Source organism: Penicillium maclennaniae (assembly GCF_028827695.1).
Source record: "Penicillium maclennaniae strain IBT 15551 chromosome Unknown utg000005l:1.0-2652337.0:1.0-2654196.0, whole genome shotgun sequence".
NCBI classification, from domain to species: domain Eukaryota; kingdom Fungi; phylum Ascomycota; class Eurotiomycetes; order Eurotiales; family Aspergillaceae; genus Penicillium; species Penicillium maclennaniae.
In genome coordinates, this window is record NW_026623217.1 from 1,350,363 (window position 1) to 1,370,745 (window position 20,383).

General features: G+C 51.9%; 8 protein-coding genes across 8 annotated transcripts; 4 read left to right on the plus strand and 4 right to left on the minus strand.

The window, feature by feature from the left end:
• Positions 1–124: 124 nt before the first annotated feature.
• N7477_005730 (RNA helicase) lies at positions 125–4,260 on the minus strand (the record flags this gene model as incomplete). The annotated part of the gene is made up of 4 exons (XM_056967393.1): positions 125–384; positions 443–1,538; positions 1,600–3,954; positions 4,018–4,260. The coding sequence occupies 4 exons, from the start codon at positions 4,258–4,260 to the stop codon at positions 125–127; spliced, it is 3,954 nt and encodes a 1,317-aa protein (XP_056822147.1).
• A 223-nt stretch (positions 4,261–4,483) lies between these two features.
• On the plus strand, positions 4,484–5,390 carry N7477_005731 (DNA 5'-adenosine monophosphate hydrolase; the record flags this gene model as incomplete). The annotated part of the gene is made up of 2 exons (XM_056967394.1): positions 4,484–4,577; positions 4,636–5,390. 2 exons carry the CDS (start codon positions 4,484–4,486, stop codon positions 5,388–5,390), a joined length of 849 nt encoding a protein of 282 aa, XP_056822148.1.
• Positions 5,391–5,670: 280 nt separating this feature from the next.
• On the minus strand, positions 5,671–6,559 carry N7477_005732 (putative translocon-associated protein, alpha subunit; the record flags this gene model as incomplete). The annotated part of the gene is made up of 3 exons (XM_056967395.1): positions 5,671–5,959; positions 6,015–6,433; positions 6,488–6,559. 3 exons carry the CDS (start codon positions 6,557–6,559, stop codon positions 5,671–5,673), a joined length of 780 nt encoding a protein of 259 aa, XP_056822149.1.
• Positions 6,560–6,935: 376 nt separating this feature from the next.
• Positions 6,936–8,499, plus strand: N7477_005733 (CCCH zinc finger protein; the record flags this gene model as incomplete). Its single annotated transcript, XM_056967396.1, has 4 exons — positions 6,936–7,010; positions 7,067–7,210; positions 7,270–7,612; positions 7,670–8,499. 4 exons carry the CDS (start codon positions 6,936–6,938, stop codon positions 8,497–8,499), a joined length of 1,392 nt encoding a protein of 463 aa, XP_056822150.1.
• A 479-nt stretch (positions 8,500–8,978) lies between these two features.
• N7477_005734 (uncharacterized protein) lies at positions 8,979–11,010 on the minus strand (the record flags this gene model as incomplete). Its single annotated transcript, XM_056967397.1, has 4 exons — positions 8,979–9,273; positions 9,328–9,709; positions 9,764–10,703; positions 10,753–11,010. 4 exons carry the CDS (start codon positions 11,008–11,010, stop codon positions 8,979–8,981), a joined length of 1,875 nt encoding a protein of 624 aa, XP_056822151.1.
• A 458-nt stretch (positions 11,011–11,468) lies between these two features.
• N7477_005735 (karyopherin alpha) lies at positions 11,469–13,410 on the plus strand (the record flags this gene model as incomplete). Its single annotated transcript, XM_056967398.1, has 3 exons — positions 11,469–11,708; positions 11,990–12,020; positions 12,077–13,410. The coding sequence occupies 3 exons, from the start codon at positions 11,469–11,471 to the stop codon at positions 13,408–13,410; spliced, it is 1,605 nt and encodes a 534-aa protein (XP_056822152.1).
• An 880-nt stretch (positions 13,411–14,290) lies between these two features.
• Positions 14,291–18,355, minus strand: N7477_005736 (cohesin subunit IRR1; the record flags this gene model as incomplete). The annotated part of the gene is made up of 4 exons (XM_056967399.1): positions 14,291–17,127; positions 17,165–17,404; positions 17,461–18,250; positions 18,326–18,355. The coding sequence occupies 4 exons, from the start codon at positions 18,353–18,355 to the stop codon at positions 14,291–14,293; spliced, it is 3,897 nt and encodes a 1,298-aa protein (XP_056822153.1).
• A 503-nt stretch (positions 18,356–18,858) lies between these two features.
• On the plus strand, positions 18,859–20,013 carry N7477_005737 (urease accessory protein UreD; the record flags this gene model as incomplete). The annotated part of the gene is made up of 1 exon (XM_056967400.1): positions 18,859–20,013. One exon carries the CDS (start codon positions 18,859–18,861, stop codon positions 20,011–20,013), a length of 1,155 nt encoding a protein of 384 aa, XP_056822154.1.
• Positions 20,014–20,383: the final 370 nt, after the last annotated feature.

Here is a 20,383-nt window from a genome sequence, read left to right on the forward strand (position 1 = left end):
TTATGCAAGTAAGATCGTGTAGATGCTCAAACCCGCTTTTTTCCAAGGTGATCTATCTAATCCACGCTCTATGCCCTAGGATCCCATCTATAATCTTTTGAAGCCCTTTCCAGGCCACATGCAATCACTGATCAAGCCCATTAAACTCAATAAGTCTTTTTACAGCCTCAATGACTTTGTCACCAGCCTCTGAAGCAGACCCAACGGCCGGGTTATCTATACGCTCTTGCAGCGCCTCATCCAACATAGTGCGCAGTCGCGAGACCAAGACACCGATGCGGGCCCAGCCGCGCAGTCGGAGCCAGCCGTCCACGACCAAGCCGCGGCCCATTGTATCGAGTGTGATGGAGCCGCAGAATAGAAGAAGAGAGTATGCGTTGAATGCTGGAAATATTGTTAATTTAGAGAAAAAAAAAAAGGAATGGCAAGTGGAAGCACTCACGGGTCAGATCACGGATAAAGACCTTGCTTGTCGCCATCTTGGTGAAATAGCTAAGATAAGCCGAAGCGTTGGGATACCCCTGAGCAGAGAAAAGAATGGAGCTCGGGTGAATAAAGACACGGCCGTTGTCCTGGTTGAAGTACTTGATGGTGCGAGCGTCGGGGTCGACCTCCACGGTACCAGTCACGGAACTAGCAAACTTCTTATCCGGGAAGGAGATCTGTGCAACCTGGGGCTGGAAAGCACCGGCGATCAGGGCCCGGAGAAGGTTCCGGTTAGAAGAGTTGCGGTTCCACGCCGGTGCTGCGTCGGTGTAGTCTACCGGCAAAATACCTGCGTCCTTGAGAGATGTGACAAACTGGGCTCTGTTCGATGAAATATCGCGCAGAGTCTGGTGGGAAAGGAAATTCGCTCCGCACCAAGACTGAGACTGCCAATGGCCTTGAGAGCGGGTCCGTTCAGACCACGCTTGGTAGGCTGATAGATCGGTTATCAGATCACCATCGCCAGGGCGTGAGAAGCTTGCCTTAGCGGCATCGGCTTCTTCGCGTCTGTCGCGAGGCGAGACAAATGGACTCTTGACTGTGAGGATTGCCGCGATGGTGAGACAAGATTCCATGCAGCCGAAGATTGAGCCGTAGATCATCAGCTTGGCGCACCGCAAATCCGCTGGGATCATGGAAAGGTACCGACCCAGTGCTGTCAGTCGGCTGTGATCCATGGCACCAACCCTGTGCAGGAAATTAAGGGCACCTTCAACGGCGATGCTTTCCGGCGGCGTGATTGTGTTTGCGAGGAAATTGGCGACGTCATCGATACCCTTCATAGATTTCACAGACAGACAAAGCTGCTCAAGAGGCACGCGGCGAATTTCGGGATCTGGTCGCGGTGCCATGTTAGACTCGGCCTTGCGAGTGTACAGCTTGTAGCAGGTACCTGCCCGCACACGACCTGCACGACCACGACGCTGCTTACAGGCAGCTTGAGAAGCCCATACTTCCTGAAGACGGACCATATTATCTTTGGGATCGTAGCTAGTTTCTTTGACTCGACCCGTGTCGATAACAGCAACCACATCTTCAATGGTGATGGATGTCTCAGCGACATTAGTCGCAGCAATGATTTTTTCTCTTGCCCCTGGGCGGGCTCTGAAAGACACGCTTCTGCTCGGCTGGGAGCAAAGAGGCATGCAGAGGCAATGCGTGGGCATTGGGCATCCTCCTGACTGCATTCAGACATCTTTCGATCTCCATTGTGCCTGGCAAGAAGATCAAAATCCCTCCTGGTCGCTCACCTAATTGCGCATCGATGTACCGGACTGTCGAAGCAATCAAGTCATAGTTGATCCCCATGCCAACACTCCGCAAGGCTTTGCCCAAAGACTCTTCACCACGAGGAGCATCCCAGTTCTCATCCATGTCCTCGCCAAGTTCAGGAGCAAACCCAGTGTCCCGAATGACATCGTCCAAGTAATAGTCATCAACGGGGTATGTCCGACCCGGAATATTGACGAGACCAACGTTCTTGCGACCACCAAAGTATTTCATAAAAATTTCAGCGTCCAACGTGGCACTCATAAGAATGACCTTGAGATCTTTGCGGTAGCGCAGAACGTCCCGCAGCAGAGCCAGGAGAAAATCAGTATCAAGACTGCGCTCGTGAACTTCATCGACCACCACATGAGACACATCAGCAAGTGAGCTTGCAACATTACCGTCGGCGTCACCTCCAGACTGGATTCGGCGTAACAAGACACCTGTAGTCACAAACGTGATTTTCGTAGCACCTTGCTTCAATTTCGACTCGCCCCGGATAATGTATCCGACTTCATCACCGACTGTGGAGCATCGTTCATCACTGACTCGATCAGCAAGACCGAGGGCTGAGATTCTCCGAGGCTGGGTACAAATGATGTTCGCAGCTCCTCCCAATCCCCGCTGGATCATGTCGTCCAAAACGAATTGTACAGACTGTGTGCTCTTACCGCTACCAGTTTCACCGGAGATAATGGTGACCTGATGAGCGTCCACGGCATCAATAATGGCTTCCTGGGTGTTCCAGGCAGGTAGAGATTGCCTTTTACGACACATTTCAATCTGCGCGGCGGTAGACTGCTTGACTTGCCATGCTTCTTTCATCGCTGTACCCTGAGGTGTATAGGGCTTCCAGTCAATGCCTCTCCGCTGCTTGCGATTACTGCGCACGGGAATTTCCTGGGTCTCGGGTGCAGAAGAGGCAGTGACTGCGGAGATCTCGCGCAACTTTCCTGGGTTTTCTGTGACCGCAGGCAGATTGAACTCCAACCAGTCCATGATGTTGAATATCATTGACTCGCCAGAGAAATTCTCTTCAGCGTGCTGAACTGCTCGGCGAATGGCGCTGAGCCGAATGTAGGCTGGGATCCCCTTTGCTAGAATCGATATGACTGGAGGTACCGTAGGGTAATGAGAAGAAGGCTCCTGGAAGCGAAACACTGTGTTCTCAGGAACCCCTGAGGCCTCGCTCTTGATCTCGCAGACTCTGGACGAGACACGAGTATACCGCTCGCCAAAGATAGCCTCGAGTGTATCTTGCTCCTCCGCCCACGCTCCCGCTTCACCATCGGGTATCGAAGCAGAGGTAAATGCCGATCCATGTATTAGGGTACCCTGTAGATGCTCTGCGGCTGCAAGTTCATCGCCACCTTTGCTGTCCAAAACTTGTGAACAGAGATCAGCAGGATAGCCAATTGAGGCCAGACGCTTGATCTTAGCCTCTCGAGCCAAGTCCTGCTGGGCAAGACTGACACCGGCGGAATATCCCTCGGGCAGAGACCACCGAGGTAGGTCATCTTCGGGAACATAGACCAGCAGCCACTCTAGCACTTCCTCGCGGTCTTTGCATTCAGCAACAGCCTCTTCGACATGGCTGCGCCGGAATCCCAAGCGCGAGAACTCCTCCACAATCGCCTTAGCATCCCTTTCAGGAATCTTGACATCATAAGCATTCCAAACAGTGTGTTGGCGTAAGAGACCCTCAATCTCGCGTCGAATGCGATTGCCCATGTCCACTTTAGGCGCCTGGGACCAGATCCGCTTGCTCTGTTTGTCACCACCTCCCAGACCAAGATCTGAAGACGAGGCTTTGTCCTTAGCCTGAGCCTTTAGTCGCTCCGCTCTCTTTTTCTCTAAATCGGCGGCCGCGGCCTCTCGTTCCTGCTTGGCTAAGAAGGGATCCGCTTCGTATAGCCAGCCTTTGCCCTCCTTGGTATCGGCAAGCTTGATTTCCGCAAATTCCTCCTTCCAAAGCTTCTTGTAGGTAGGTGGGAACATCATATGGAGGTTTCGCATGTTACAAACCCGGAAGAGGGCAAACGCTGCAGCGAAATGACGGGCCTCGAGCGCGGTGGGTTGCACACCCAGGTTTTTATGAGACGGCGGAAGTTTCATAGGAGGAAGAACGATCAAATCCTTGGTCTTGGGATCGACTTTCTTCAGCGTGACGGCGGAGATGTAGCCCTCGCGGCTTTGGTTCTGCAATTGTCGCGATTCCCCATTAGCGCTTGGTCACGTTTAGGTGTTAAGATACGGCTTTACCATGCTATACTCAGGCCTCTCCCATTTCTGCTTTTGACAATGCTCTGAGAGCATGTTGACTGGCAATTTGCCGGTCCATGATGCGCCGCCAATCACCTCCTTCACTGACGGCTTCTTGGGCTCATCCGTCACGGGCTTCTTATCAGCCTGCGCCGCGGCGGCTTTGGCCTCTTTGGCCTCTTTGGCCTGCTTCGTACCCGGCTTGGGGCCTGCAGGAGCAGATGCTTTCTTCTTAGGGCCCATTTGTCCTGCTCAAAATGCAAGTCGTTGACTGCAAATCCAACGCGGGCTTTTCGGTCCTTTGTCCCGCACTAAGCCTCTTTGGGCGATTTTGCGGGGAGATCTCGGATGGCTGCTTCTCTTGCTCCTCACATTCGGTGCTTATCCCATCTCTTGTTTCCGATGCTAGCAGATAGGTGCTGAAATATATGTCGCTTTCCTGCCACCTTCTACGTGAGCTCTCATCATGTCCAGGGCGGAACCATGCCGCGATCAGAGCCAAGGTGCCGCCACATCCACACCCACAGAGACTACGACTGCTGCGCCGAAGAGAAACGCCTGTACGACCACTGAACTCCCATTCAGTCATATGTGAGATCTGACCGTTCTACCCGGCAGTCACCGAACTCCTTTCCGCACGCAACAAGCAGCCCAAGCATGCGAGCGCCGTTCCATCGACCAAAGACGCGCCAAAACGCAGAATGGGTTCTTTCCCAGGACGAGATGGACTAGGAGCCTATCTTGAAAAGCCAGACTCTTATCCATCTAGCGTCGTTGTCTATTACAATCCAGATTTCGTCGCAATCCACGACATGTTCGAGAAATCTTCGCTACACCTACTCCTCCTTCCACGCGACCAAACTAAGAACAGACTTCATCCCTTCGACGCCTTTGAAGACTTCGATTTCCTCGCAAAAGTCAAGTCCGAAGTGCAGAAGCTGCGCAAACTGGCAGCGGCCGAATTGCGCCGCAAATACGGGAAGTACTCGGCGCAGGAACAGGCGCGACTAGCTGCTCTCAATGCCGATCCACCGCCAGATGAGCTGCCGGAGGGACGTGATTGGGAAAAGGAAATCATATGCGGGGTACACGCTGTTCCGTCCATGAGCCATCTACATGTGCATGTCATTTCGGTAGATCGGCAAAGTGAGAAGTTGAAGCATCGGAAGCATTACAATAGTTTTGCGACGCCGTTCTTCGTACCCATCGAGGACTTTCCTCTGGCTCCGGATGACGAACGGCGGCACCCGACCCGGCAAGGGTATTTGAAGCAGGACTTCAAGTGTTGGCGCTGTGGGAAAGACTTTGGAAACCGTTTCACTGAGTTGAAGAAGCATCTAGCAGAGGAGTATGAGGAATGGAAGAGACTGTGACCTGGTGAGCCCAGCCGCGACTTTCACGTCTGCGACACACGGCACGCGGCAACTGGCTTGAAACTGAATCTTGTATTCCCACGGCGCCCAAAGGCGTCTGGAGAGACTAAAATGGGCCGATCCTCGTAAATGTACATGCTTCGGCACTAAAGCAGATTCTTGATAAATGCATTCTCAGCAAATATACATGATCTGCCCTTGCCATCTTACAGAATAATCAGGAAAAGCATGATGCTTTCCATCCTCCTCTCAACCACTGATATTCTTGTCGCATGTCTGTTTACGAGCGGGCCTTGGACTTGCCAGCACCCTTGACCTTCCGAGTCTCCGGACGAGCGAGATGGTGGGAGGGGATCCAGTCAGCGTTGTAAGTGGTGGCCGAGGAAACGGCGGCAGTGGTAGAAGTTTCCTCGACGGCTGGAGCATCGCGCTTAGCGCTGCCAGGGGCACGCTTCTCACCGGACTTGCCGCTCTTGCGCTTCTGGGGGAAATAAGGGGCGACCCAGACAGTGTAGAAGAAGTAGACAGTACCAGTGGCGCAGGACAGGAGGAAGAAGTAGAGGAAGAGACTGAGAAAAAAAGGGTGAGTTAATTGCGCGTGATGCTTCAGCGAGGAATGCTTACATCTGGGGGTCGAAGATGCTGGTATCAGGCTCAACCACGCTCACAGTGCCATTGAAGGCCTGGACGGTGGAGAACTTGCCCTCGCTGTCAGACAGGATAGCGGCGATGCTCAGGCGGACGTCCTGGGGGTGCATCTCGGTAGCGAAGCTGTAGCTGACACTCTCTTTGGAGCCCGCGGGGATCTCAACGCCATAACGAGTGGCGGTCAGGTTGCGGACGACCTTGCTATCCTCCTCGAGGTTCCACAGGCTTCCTCCGAGGAAGTTCACGGTGACAGGATTGGGCTCATCGTTGATGAAGTCAATCACGGCCTGAGTAGGGTGTCCATTGACGAGCTTGACACCGAAGATCTCAGAGGTAGGGAAAGAAGTCTCAGCCTTGACCTTGAGAGCGACTTCGGCCTCGACCTTCTCGGTATCCTAATGGTCGTCGCGTGAGTCAATTGCAGTGACATGAAATAATATAGAACTTACAGCAGTAAAGCCGGTACCGACGAAGGCCTGAAGAGAGAGTAGAGCCAGGGAGAGGAATCCGAAACGAGACATCTTGATAGAGTGGAGGGAGGTACAGAAGGGGGATCACACATCACACGTTGCAACTTGCCTTTTAGCTTGGTCCACTTCGGTACCGGGGAAGCTGACTCAGCAATCGCGTCTCTCCCTTTGGAGATCGATTTTTTTTTTACTTGGAAGGAGGAAGGAATAAACTGGAGATCAACTGAATTTCCACTCAATTAATTGTGTGCTACCCAGAGGCGCCGTCATTGCGAATAACAGCAGTCACCTTGTCAGGGTGAAACGCCGCGATCGCGCAAGCGCCTGCCAACTTTATAGCACTTTTCGTCGATAACTTTCCTCTCTCACACTTATCCTTGAGTTCTTTTTACTCCTACACAGTTTCGCCCCATAATACTTCGTCAATATGGACACTCCCGATTATCTCGAGCGCTATCGCCAGTTGAGCGCACTGGATCAGCAGAAGAATCAGCTTATCGAGGTATTAACCCTCCCTTAGCCAACAAAACTGGGAGGCTAACGCGATTTGTCTTGTAGGAACTCCTGCAACGAGTGACCGACCTTGAGACCTCCTTCCAGCAAGAGAAACTTGATCACCAGCGCGAGACCCGCTTCAATCGCGATATTCAACTACATGAGATGGAGTTGATGCAACAAATCTCCCAGATCAAGACTATTATGGTGAGCGCAAATAGTGAACTGGCACAGCGGAGCATGCGCTGATACGGGACCGGTTACAGGATCGAGAGCCTTTCGTTGTCGTTCTTTTAGACGGAGAAGGGATAATATTCAAAGATGAATATTTGCAGCGGGGAGAAGAAGGTGGACGCAGTGCGGCCAAAGCCCTCGAAACGGGTATGCGCACATATTTGGCCAAGAATATTCCCAGTGTTATTGAGCCGAGGCTTTTGACCAAGATCTTCTTAAATGTGAAGAGCTTTGGTGAGCTTTGCGCCCGGAGTGGGACCATACAAGATGCTACTGCGATTCATGACTTCATTCGCGGCTTCAATGAGACCATGTCATTTTCTGAAATTGTGGACGTCGGGTCCATCAAAAACAAGGCATACGATAAGATTCAAGGTTTGTCTTGACCCCAAGTCTGGCCTCGAACTATTACTAACTCTCTGAGCTCCACAGAGATGTTCCAAGTCTTCCTTTACAACTGCCATTGCCACCAGATCTTCCTGGGCTGTCCCTCAAATAGCGAATACGGAAATTTTCTCGAGGAATCGTTAAATGAAGGAGATTTAACGGGTCGTATCTCACTCGTGGAGGGCGTCCCATTCGAGAAGGAACTGGAGACTGTCAAGAGCTCATATCGCATCGCCCGGTTCCCAGATGTATTCCGTTCAGCGAAATTGGTGCCCGTCTGGACAGCGCCTTGGAAGAGTGCCCTTCCCTCCCGGTCATTGCTCACGCCTTCTCCATCCCAATCGTTCTCGATCCCCCCACCTTTGTCAAGAACATCGACAAATACGAGCTATTCCGGCCTTGGTGGGCCTCTGTCGGCTTCCACTCCTAATCAAACAGAATCCCCCGATTTTCAACAGGTCGTGCGCTCCAAGGTTGCTGGTTCGACAGCATCCAAGACCGTTGAGCGAAATAAATATGGGCAGCGCGTGGATCGCCTCGATTTCAAGAGCATCCCTCGTGATGATCTCAATCGTTTGAAGAAGCTCAAGTTGTGTAACTATTTCTTCCTGCTGGGTGAATGCCCTAACGAAGAAAATTGCTACCACGATCACGATCGCAAGTTGACCCGCCAAGAACTCCACATCCTGTCTGCTATCGCCCGCATGACACCATGCCGATTTGGCGTGGAATGCGATGACCCGGAATGTATTTACGGTCACCGTTGCCCACAGAGTGAGCCCGGGAAAAAGACCTGCTTCCGTGGAGACAGCTGTCGTTTCGAGCCTGTGGCTCACGGCATTGACACCAACATTGTCAAAGTGACAAAGGTTTAACATAATGGTTCTATTTTTTGTTCTTCTATTTATCTGGAACCCCTTCGGTTCAGGGTCTTCGTCTTATTCTGGCGTGATTGGGCATACAATAGGTTTCAAACGTCTACAAGAATTGGGACTGGGAAGCACGGGATGCTCCAGCAATTGAATGGGTCTTTTTCGGTACGTTGATTGGGCCTTTCACGGGAATCAGGGGTGGGGGGGATCGTTCGGAGTTCAGTGGTCTTAAGATGGCGTATGGTATGAACTGTTTCAAGGATAACCTGCGTCTCACCCAGCAAAATGTGGATGAGACCTGTCTGGATCATCTTTAGATGTACTTATTGAAACCACAAATTGTATGAGTATTTAACAATCAATTAAGAATAGTATTGACATTTATCAGTCATGCCATGGTCTAAGTTAAAGTGACAGGCTATCAGCGCCTAGTTTACATATATTTAATTATCTGGTGAATCCGTTACGCCTGCACATCATCCTCAAGAATGAATCGTTGTCCCAAACATTGAGAATCGTCGTTCCCAGCCAAAACAGTCTGACTGGCTGCATGGCTGCTCGGCCCCGTCAATAGCCATGGCATTCAAGTCCGGAGCATGCCCACACTGCACTCCGTACTCCTGGATACAGCAGTTGAAAGGCACCGAGGAGGATCGAATTGATTCCCATGGCGAGACTTTTTCGTTGGCTTGTGCTTGCTTCTTTTCTTCGAGATCGCCCCATAGAAGGAATAGTTTCTCTCGTAGCTCAGCTAGTCGCCCTGGACTGCGACGCAGACTAGACCAAATTGTTAGCGACTCTGTAAATAAGTTGGAGAGGGGAAAGTCCTACTCCGTAGCATCGAGATTGAGCAAATGCTCGCCATCTCCACCGGAGACATAAATCTTCATCTGTTTCCGAATGTCTTGTTTCGAGAGCAAGGGTTCAGTTCCTTCAACGAGAAGGCAGAAACGCCATTGCCATTCCATACGCGGTGTACTGTCACTATCTTGGTCTCTGTCTCTGTTGCTGGCTATCCGTTTGATAGGGACTTGTACGGTGAAGTCTTCGAGGTTTGGAGGGAAGAAATCCACAACGCGCGCGAGAAGTACGTAGCAGACGTTTTGGAAAGGGAGCGTGTAGGTAATTCCACCTGGGAGGTTGTTGATATGTGATTCGCCGGATAGGATATAATCAATTGACCGTTCAGGCACCCCAATGTTCCGCATTTTGACTGTAGCAATTCATAAGCATGTGTTCTGCGCTTCTCACAATCTACACCACTTACTGTGCGGATTTTTCTTCGTTTGAGATGTAGCCACGTTGAGTATTTTCTGGCCCTCCTCTTTCCGAATCTCCTTCTTTTTCTGCTCGTTCTTCTTCTTTTTTTCAGCCTTCTTTGGATCCTCACTAGGTTTACCGTGGATACTCCAGTACTCCTTCCGACGGTTCAAAAGCTCCCGAGTCCGCTCATCGTAATCAGGTGAAACAAGGCGAACGTGGATCTTTTCTGGATATTTTTTATCTTGATGCACGGCTGCTTCGATACCGCCCTCGAAGCGGCCAGCTTTGATGCGCACGTATGTCAAAAGAACAAGATCGCCAGCCTTGACGCGCTCGCGTACAAAGCTAGCATGCGGTTCCCAGACAGCAACTTGTATTGTCAGTTGGCCCCATGGGCCGGGCCAATCTTTCTTTTTGCGAGCCATATAATTGTATTCGTCGCCTTCTGGGCCTTGTTCACTTTCGTTCTCCTTCTTGATATCCATGAGACCTTTATGGGAAGTATAGTCTGTGAGGTACATGAGGCATTTCTCGCTGTCCCAAGTGTTGAGCTTCACTACTTGGCCTAGCAGTTGGGCGAGATTGTTGGCTTGAACATCTTGGATTAGATGAAACGGTAGGCCTCCCCATTTTGGAGCTGGCATAGATGCCTGGGTCACCTGAGATGTTGGGGCTGGCTGCGCTGGCTGCGCTGGCTGAGACGGCTGCCGCGAAGCAGTGGATCGACGTGTGAGTTGCGGCGCTGAGGCAAAGTGCCCATCCACTACGAAGCGGTCTAGCAAAGAGATCGCAAACCTCTTTTCAAGTGGTTTCAATTCAAATGGAACAGGCCCACTGGTGATAGACGGGCTTGAATTGGGGTCTGGTCCTGGTCGGAAGATTGCCCAGGGGACTGTATCATGTTGGGAGGCAACCCCCGTGGTTCTACCCTGGAAAACCGTGACCTGAGGCGCAAAGTTAGTCCTGGTCTAGCGACTGTCTCGGAAGACATACTCGGATGTTTCGCAGTAAGACTACATCGTTGAGGCGAATCTCTGGTAATACACTTTCATTGTCGTTGAAGTACTTGATCTTGAGACTTTCGGACCAGCTTGGAGTATCAAAATGGGCATCTTTGATAGTGAATGTAACACAGGATGAGGACCCTCTGGTGCGATACACATCGAGTTTATCAACCACGACACCGACAGTGTTGATAAATCCTCGACGGGCGCAAGCCGTGCTAATATCCACCAGATCAGAGGGCGCCATAGCTTCTGAAAGACAAGCCCTTTCAAGGAAGAACCACGCAGATCGCGAGCAGATTGGAAGCTCTCAGTCGCCCAGACATGCGGTATCTCCCCCGAAATGAAATTGGAAGTCCGGAAGCGGCAGTGCTCAATGCTCAATGGGCGTCCATCTTAAGGTGGTGGGACATGGCGGGAACCCAGAGTAAGACAAAGAGTAGCAAAATAAAAACTCGGTTTATTTCCAACTCTATTGGCGACGAAGTAGGGAATGAAGAGCAGCAAAAGAGCAAATCGACGCGTTGAGTAAATAATGGGGAGGGGAGCTGTCACATGATTTCCCCTCCTTGCACACACGAATCCTTCCTCTTCCTCTTCATCCTCCCCCACATCTCTTCTTCTTCTTCACATCCACGGCGCGCCCATCTCTAACTCTTCTTCACTTGAAACCAGAGGCGCGCTTTTTCTTTTTTTCCAATCACCATGTCGGAACGTTATATTCCCGAGCATCGCCGGACCCAGTTCAAGGCCCGGAACCAGTTCAAGCCCGATGAGCTCCGTCGCCGCCGTGAAGAGCAGCAGGTCGAGATCCGAAAGCAGAAGCGTGAGGAGAACTTGGCCAAGCGACGTGGTATTCAGACCTCCGATGGTGGAATCGGCGTTGGTGGTGGCATGGCCGGCGCCACCGAGAGTGACGACGAAGCCAGTGCTATCGAGAGCGAGGTAGGTTTTGACTTTTCTTCATCTTATTCTTACTCTGCTATGTGCGCGGGCTTTGGCCGGAAATCCTCTGTGATGGAATCCGCTTGCGCTTCTCTGGTGGCCACTTCGACCCTCCCTTTGTTTTTATGATGCGATCATCAACATGGGAATTTTTTTTCACCGCCCGGTTGCCATGGGGCCGACCCCCTCCACCACGGACCATTACTACACGCGACCCCACCATGCAATAGTTTTACGAGAAGGTTTAAGGAACGTTCATGGCTAACAAATGTATTAAATAGCTCAATGTCGAACTCCCCCAGATGGTGAAGGGTGTCTTTTCCGATCAGGTTGAGGAGCAGATTCAGGCTACTACCAAGTTCCGCAAGTTGTTGTCCAAGGAGCGCAACCCCCCCCTATTGAGCGCGTTATCGAGACCGGTGTTGTCAGCCGCTTCGTCGAGTTCCTCCGCTCCCCTCACACTCTTGTTCAGTTTGAGTCTGCCTGGGCTTTGACCAACATTGCCTCGGGTTCCGCTCAGCAGACTCAGGTTGTTATCGAGGCCGGTGCGGTCCCTATTTTCGTTGAGCTTCTTGCCAGCCCCGAGCCCGATGTCCGTGAACAGGCCGTGTGGGCCCTTGGTAACATTGCCGGTGATAGCCCTCACTGCCGTGATTTCGTTCTCGGCGCCGGTGCTCTCCGCCCTCTTTTGAACCTCATCAACGACGGCCGCAAGCTGAGCATGCTCCGCAACGCCACATGGACTCTCAGTAACTTCTGCCGTGGCAAGACCCCGCAGCCTGACTGGAACACTATTGCTCCCGCTTTACCCGTCCTTGCCAAGCTCATTTACATGCTCGATGATGAGGTCTTGATTGACGCTTGCTGGGCTATCTCTTACCTTTCCGACGGCGCCAATGATAAGATTCAGGCTGTCATTGAGGCCGGTATTCCCCGCCGCCTGGTGGAGCTCCTCATGCACGCCTCTACCTCTGTTCAGACCCCCGCTCTCCGCTCCGTTGGCAATATCGTCACTGGTGACGATGTTCAGACCCAGGTTATCATCAACTGCGGCTCCCTTCCCGCCCTCCTCTCCCTTCTCAGCTCCACCAAGGATGGTATCCGCAAGGAGGCTTGCTGGACCATCTCCAACGTCACCGCTGGCAACTCCAGCCAGATCCAGGCCGTCATTGACGCTGGCATCATCGCTCCCCTGATCAACCTTCTCGCCAACGGTGATTTCAAGACCCGCAAGGAGGCTTGCTGGGCCATTTCAAACGCTACCTCCGGTGGTCTGCAGAAACCCGAGCAGATTCGTTACCTTGTTTCCCAAGGCTGCATCAAGCCCCTCTGTGACCTGCTTGCTTGCCCTGATAACAAGATCATCCAGGTTGCTCTTGACGGCCTCGAGAACATCCTCAAGGTTGGCGAGATGGACAAGGAGGCTGGCTCGGGCGAGGCCCGTGTCAACCGCTACGCCCTCTTCATTGAGGAGGCTGGTGGTATGGAGAAAATCCATGACTGCCAAAACAATGCCAACGAGGAGATCTACATGAAGGCCTACAACATCATCGAGAAGTACTTCTCGGATGAGGATGAGGCTGCCGGTGAGATCGACGAGCTGGCTCCTCAGCAGACCCAGGCCGGCTTCACTCTCGGCACTGGTCAGCAGCCTTCCGGCGGATTCAACTTCGGCAACGGTGGTGACTCCATGGACATGTAAAGAAGTGGCATTTCCCTCATGGCTCCGTCACCTTACGATGTGCCCTGCGCATCACCCCACATCAGCAGAACTGGAAAATTGATTTCCACCGAAGAGCCGTCTCATGTATTGTCGGTTCATCTCTCCGTCTGTGCCTTCTCCCGTTTAGCTGCTCAGCTCAGCCTAAACCAGCACATGAAATTTCCCCGTCTCCACCTCGTCTCCTGTCACGAAGTTTGAACCCCTTCTCGTTTCTCCCCATTCTGATCCATTCACGATAAAGATTCACCATCATGTAACCCCTTTATTAGCATCCTCATACACAGGCGTATTTGTTTGCAGGATCGGTCCTCTTGTTTATGTTAATGTCTCCACCCCCATTTCGATTGTTGCTTTTCTTGAGGTTGGTCCTCTTGAGAATCACCTTCGCTCGCTAACAGCAGGGGCTCATCTGTCTGCGGTCTCGTTTACTGCTGATAGTCCAGTTCAAGTTCGTCTCTGCAGTCTGCCAATCAAAAATGCCAAGTTATGCAGTTCAACTTTCCCTCAAACTCCGTAATCTAAGGAATCTTATTCGCCAAAAGCACCAGATTGTGCAAGTGATAATTTAGGAAGACACAGACATCTAGCTACGGATAACAAACTTGAGGTGACACACTTTACTGTTCGGGATGTTCTAAGTATTTTTTGACTCAGTTGTGACACCTAATTCAAATTCATAACGAAAATTTGAAGAGCAATCCAGTTTATGTGGAAAGAACGTAGAGAAGATATTCATAGCATACACAGTAAAAATGTCCTGACCACCCGGAACAAGATAGAAATTTAGACATCGAAAAGAAATAAAGGGAGAATAGAAGAAGCATGACTACTACAATCTATCAATCCGGTGCAGAGACCACTAATCACCCATCACTTCGTCCTCGTCCGATTCAGGGGCTCGGTCATTGTCCTCATCGTCAATATCTTGATCGATGTCTTCCTCGACAAGTTCGCGAGCTCGGAGATCATCTTCATCGTCCTCTTCAATGGGATCGTCAGGAAGGTCACCGTCCCCGTCCTTGTCCTCGTTATCATCATCGTCGATACGCTCAGCCGACTTATAGTCTTTCCCCGAAGCCGCCGGAGCTTGTTCGTCAGCAGCTGCGTTCTTAGCGGGCTGTTTGCCCTTGCTGCGGGGTACGCTGCGAGGCTTGCGCTCCTCGAGGTATGAGAGGACTTCACGGTAGTTCTGGCCGAGAGAGCTCTTGTTGCGGAGAAGGCGCTTCTTGAGCGAGCCGCGCTTGGGGCCAGATGCATCGACGACGCGGCCGATAATGGCAAGCACAATTTTGCCGGTCAGCTCGCAGAGGCGTTGCTCTGCCATAATACTGCTGCGGAGGCGCTCGTTGATAACTGCCTCGTCTTCGGAGTCACTAGCTTCAGCCTCATCCTCGGGTTCATCCTCGGATGCCGGCGCATCATCATCGGCAGGCTCGAGGTCCCGATGGGACTTCTTGGCGAAGTTGCGCTCGGCGATGCCGTGGATCTTGGTGACCAGAGCCTGGGCTTTCGCAGATGCTTCGTGCACGAGGCTTTGTGTCTGGAAGACGACATCCTCATCATTGCCAAGACCATGGCCAATGTTCCGGAGTGTGCCGAACAGAGTTTGTAAGTCGAGGAAGGTTGTGGTGGCAATAAACCGTAGGTCATCGAGGCCGGGGCGTTTCTCCATGATGGAGAGAAGAGTCGACATGAATGTGTCACGACTTTTTGTGAGAGTTTCAAAGTACGATGTGTTAAAAGCAGCTTTTCCATCGGTGAGACCAGCAGTCAAAACTTGGACCTTCCACATGAAGTAGAAAAGCAAGGCGCGGATGCTATTTGTGACCAGCTCGGACTCTGTGGCGGTATCTTCCTCATCGTCCATTTCCCGCACACCGCGCTTAGCCAGGTGAATTAGAATATTGAAAGGAGCTTCCGTGTGGTCCTTCTTGGATTTCGAGCGCGAAGTGGGCACAGCTTCCAGGATCGCTGTGCAGTCCGTGATACCGGCAAGGTTGGAGATACGCATCACGGTGTTGGAGAGATCGGTAAGGCTTGAGTCAGAAATATAGCCGCCGACCTGGACCTCTTTCTTTCGAGACAACGTGCCGAGTGATTCCACCACTTCCTCCCAAAGTTCCTGAATTTTACCTTCAAGTGCCTCTCGCATCTCATCGGAGCTCTTCGCATGCAAGAAAGCCGCGCTAGCTTCAGCCAAGACATCGTGATCTGAGTGCGTCAAAAATTGCTTGTTGATATCGTTTAAGAGAGAGGTGTAGGCTGTAGCATCCTTTTGAAGATCTTGGATAGTATCGAGGTCCACAAAGTGCTCCAGCCGCAGAACGGCAGACGCTGCTTCTGGTGAAGACCCAAACTTCCGTAAAAGTTGCGGGATAATCTGCGCAAGGCTGTGTGAGATCTCCTCCTGTAGCTCCGGAATTTTAGAGCTAAGTGCTTTGACCTTGCGCCCTCGCTTATCAATATCAGACTTAGCGATTTCAAGCACTCGGAGTTTGACGACAGCACCAAGAACGTCCAATAGAATGGATTCTTGTCCCTCCCCAAGCTTATACAGAGACCGGACAGTTCCCTGGGCGTCATCGTTAGACGCTTGGTCCGCGATTTGCGAGTGATCGTAGAGCAAATAGCCCGCTAGTGACTGCCATTGCGAAAGCTCTGGCATATGAGGGTAGATGGCTTCGGTTGCCAAAACGAATCGGGAATCGGTCGGCACCCCCAAAAGCACGCCTCGGGTGGTGGGCGCCTTTTCTGTTTCTTCGGACTCTTGAGAATCATAGCTGTAGAAAATATCAACAAGACACTTGAATTTGATCCATGATTGCTTGGGTAGCTCATAATCATCGTCATCATCATCAGCAAGGGTCTCGTTCAGCTCATCCTCGACTTCCTCGGTCGCCAAGGCGAAGGCATCCTGCACGTTGGCGGCGAAGAATTGGCCTGCGACTTTGCGAACGCGAGGGTCAGTGTCAAAGATAAGGCGACCAACCATATCAATATCAGCGGCCTTGAGCAAACCGCCTTCCCTGAGGTGGTTAAGTAGCTCGATAGCCACGATGCGCACGTTGACATCCGCATCTTGAACTGCTATTTCAACAATCCGCTGGCGGAAACGCTCGGTGAAAGAGTGAAGAACGCCGATATTATCTTTATTCTCATAGAGAGGTAGTAATTGGGTCAAAGCAACCAGTCTGGTCTGGGGCACGACGTCGGCGAGAGTCCAGCCGATATACCGCAGATATTGTCCCTCGAGGAAGACTTCTCTATACGTGCGAATCCATCTACCTAGGGCCTCCATACACTCAGCACGGATTCCCCCATCAACATCTCGATAACGGTGAACAAAGACAGTGTCGAATCCGTCTTGCAAAAACTCGTCCAGACGCTCGACCTTCTCTTCACCCTCGGAGATAGCGGTCTGAATTGCTTCCACGCGTCCTTTGTTGACAGACTTCTTTTTCTTTTCGCTTTCCAGCAGCTTGCGAGAGGTGGTCACTGTGGTCGTCACTTCTCGCGCGATATCGCAAAGAGCGCTCATAATTGCTAGCGAAATAATTGTCGAGGTGTGGCGGAACGGGCGGCTATGCACTGTCGACATGGAGCACACCCAAATTTGGATATTCTCCAGCAGGGCTTCATCGGTGTAGAGGACCGACGAGTGGTGGAAGGTCTGAATGAGTGCGGTCACGAATTCCTCTAGGACGGGTTGGAATGCTCGGAATTTTTTTCGCACGGGAGATGAGAGGATATTCAGTAATTCCTTGTGCCTGATAGAGGCCTTGTAGATCTTTGATTCGGTCCGGTGCATTGTCGACGTCTGCCGTTTCCTCTCTGCTGATTTCGAGTTCGGCGCCGGTACATCGGATAATGAAGTTGATCAAATCTTGCATAGCCTGTCCGCTGTTGCGTTGGTATTGGTTAAGCCATTGTGCAGCGGCCGTGTCGGCATTGTTGCTCTTTCCGAATACCTCCGCTGAATTTGATAGTTAGACAGTATTCAGCAAGAACCAAGTGGCTGTAGGGACTCACCAAACAAGCCATGTTCGCCCGCAGCTAAGCTGGGTCGAACCCTAGGCTTACGAGGACGCGAGGCTGGAAACCGACCATTCAGCGCGGCAGGGCGGAAGGCCAACTGTCTACCCACTCCATTGCCTGTGACCTTTGGCTTCTTCGCGGAACGCGAGCCCTTCTTAGCCGCAGAATTCTTTGATTTCGTACCGGTCTTGCGAGCCGCGCGACGTTTTCCTCGCAGCTCCTCCTCGTCGGCCTCCGAGTCCTCCACGTCGTCGCTGTCGGACTCGGACTCGTCCTCATCGTCAACTTGATTATCGTGCAGGTCGCCACGCTTGCGCTTTCCCCGAGCATTTACCTCGGCGGAGTGGTTACTCTGGGAGAAAACCTCGGGTCGCCGTGTCTGGCGACCGGATTTGCGTCTATCCTCCGCGGGGGTCGATGACGGGCTGCTGGGGTTGTCCACCTCCATGTTGGGATGGAACGCGTGATTGGACTTGTAGCGACTGCAATTGCGGAGGGTCTGTGTGAGTCGAAGAGTGGTCACTGTGGATTTCGGGCTTAGGTACGGTCTGTACGTCAGGTCGGAACGCGCCCCATGGAACGCGCCGTGAAACGGCAGCAAACAGAATGGGTCAATGAACACCCAAGGAGAAGGAACGCTGCAGCCTGGGTTCGCAGGGTCGTCGGACTGGTCGTATTCCAATTGGGTGCCGGTCGTGAGCACAGATGCATCAAAGAAAGAGAGGCCCGATGGGATCTCAGAGGGCGGGGGAGAAACGTAAAGGAGGTGGACGCGACTGGTTGCCTGATGGCCTTATGGCCTTATGGCCTCACTATGTGGCCTGAGTGCCTAAGTTTTTCAACCCCCTGGACACCTTACACACCAGGTGTTCACACAGAAACGAAGCATCAGGTGACGGTCGATCGTGACCTACGCGCCAAGAGAGTGGGCTGCATTTAGTTGCTCGCAATGCGGATACGGTGTGTCATAGAAAACTCATTCCCACCCCGCGATCCTCAGTCGAGTCCACTCGGTGCTTCGCGCTGTCTCACGGACTCCCGGGAATTGCACCACTTGGTCAGGAGGGTCCCCGCTTGACACATAGTCCATGGGTCGAGCCACTACTGACGCTAGGTGGATTTGCACTTTGACTAATGAATGTCATCATCGCCCCCGACTTGGCTAGTTGATATGCCGTTCAGCGCCTAAGATTCTGGGGTAAAATCTCCTCCTGTTCACACATCATTCTGCATGGCTGCGCCATCATACCTTGCTGCATTGTCACTTACGCCTTCTTGGCTCATTCTGCATAAGATTCCGAGTCTCTCACAAACATAAAGCCCATCTTTTCCCTCCCAACTCCTCTCCGCTTCCACCTTCGATCCAATTCTCTACATTTGCAACCTTTCACCATGCGACAAGCCGCAATGCCCATTCGCTCGCCCTTCGAGTCTTCCATAGCGAAGCCTGGGCAGGGTAACGTCGTGTTATCTCTTCTTCCTCCGAACAACCCCACCCTCACCACTCTTACCTACAAATACCCATTGAAACTGGTTCCTAGGACAGGTGGCTTCGTCCCATCTCCCGAGTCATCATCATTATCAGATTCATGCCCGTCAAGACCGGTTCACCTTTACTTGCTCACCTATGGGGGTGGTCTGCTCCCGGGTGATCACATCGAGGTGTCCATCAAGCTAGAGCCTAGGACACGAATGGTGGTGACCACACCGCAAGGAAGCACGAAAATCTTTAAAACCGAACCAAACAACAGCGACAACAGCCCGAATGTGATCAAGGGCCACCGGAAAGAAATGCCCGTCAATCCACACCTTTCAGATATGAGTCAGCAATCATTGGACGTGAAGATCGGCCGTCAATCAGCGCTCTGCTACCTTCCCGATCCATCTGTTCCCTTCAAAAACAGCCGATATGCTCAGGTACAAACGTTTACCGTAGATGCGGCTGCTAAGGGGGATCAACGCAGCAGCCTGTGCGTCCTAGATTGGGTAACGCAAGGCCGAACCTCACGCGGCGAGAACTGGAATTTCCGCTTCTGGCGAGGCCGTAATGAAGTCTGGGCAACAGACGAGAAGACAGGCAAAAGCCGGCTTTTGCTGCGTGATTCCGTCATTTTGGACGATGAAACCGATGACCTGAACAATTCAGATGAGTCTGATAGGGAAGATCTGCCCCCACAAGCACCGTCTGGCCTGCTTCCCTTGACCATTATTCAACAGCGAACACGCCCACACGGGGTCGTGGGCACATTGATACTCTCTGGTCCTGTCTTCGAGAACCTCGGCTCATACTTGCTCAATCAATTCACATCGCAGCCGCGAATCGGCAGCCGGAATTGGTCCTCATCTGAAACTTCATCTGCACCTGAATCTTCATCTAGCACCAGGGGCGACGTCACCTGGACAGCAGCGCGTGTCAGGGCTGGCTTTGTCCTTGTGAAGTTCGGTGCCAAGGACTTTGAAACTGCCAAGCTCTGGCTTGGTGGACTTCTCCGTGAGGAGGGTACCGTGGCGCGAGAGTTTGGCGAGGAAGCTCTCTTCTGCGTATGATCCCTTGCATTTCTACCCGCTTGATCAGACATGTCTTGATGATACCCACCTAGCGCCATGTGGCTTCTTTACGTTCGCACGCCTACAGTCAGCGGCTTTATTTTGAAATTTAGTACCTTTGTATCTAGCCTACTGCGTTCATTTGATCGGCAGCATCATCCTTCTGGCAGGGGTCCTACATAATGAACCCCTTGAGACTAGCATATCTGCATTGCAGACACAGAAAAAAGTTACCTGGTTACTCGACTCCACATTGGAACTTGTTCTCTCATCATCGTAAGCCTCATATAGAATTTGTCTGGGAATTTCGGTTGTCTAAGAATTATTGAGAACGCAACCCATCTCCGGAAAGGTGTGCCTCTTGAGTTAC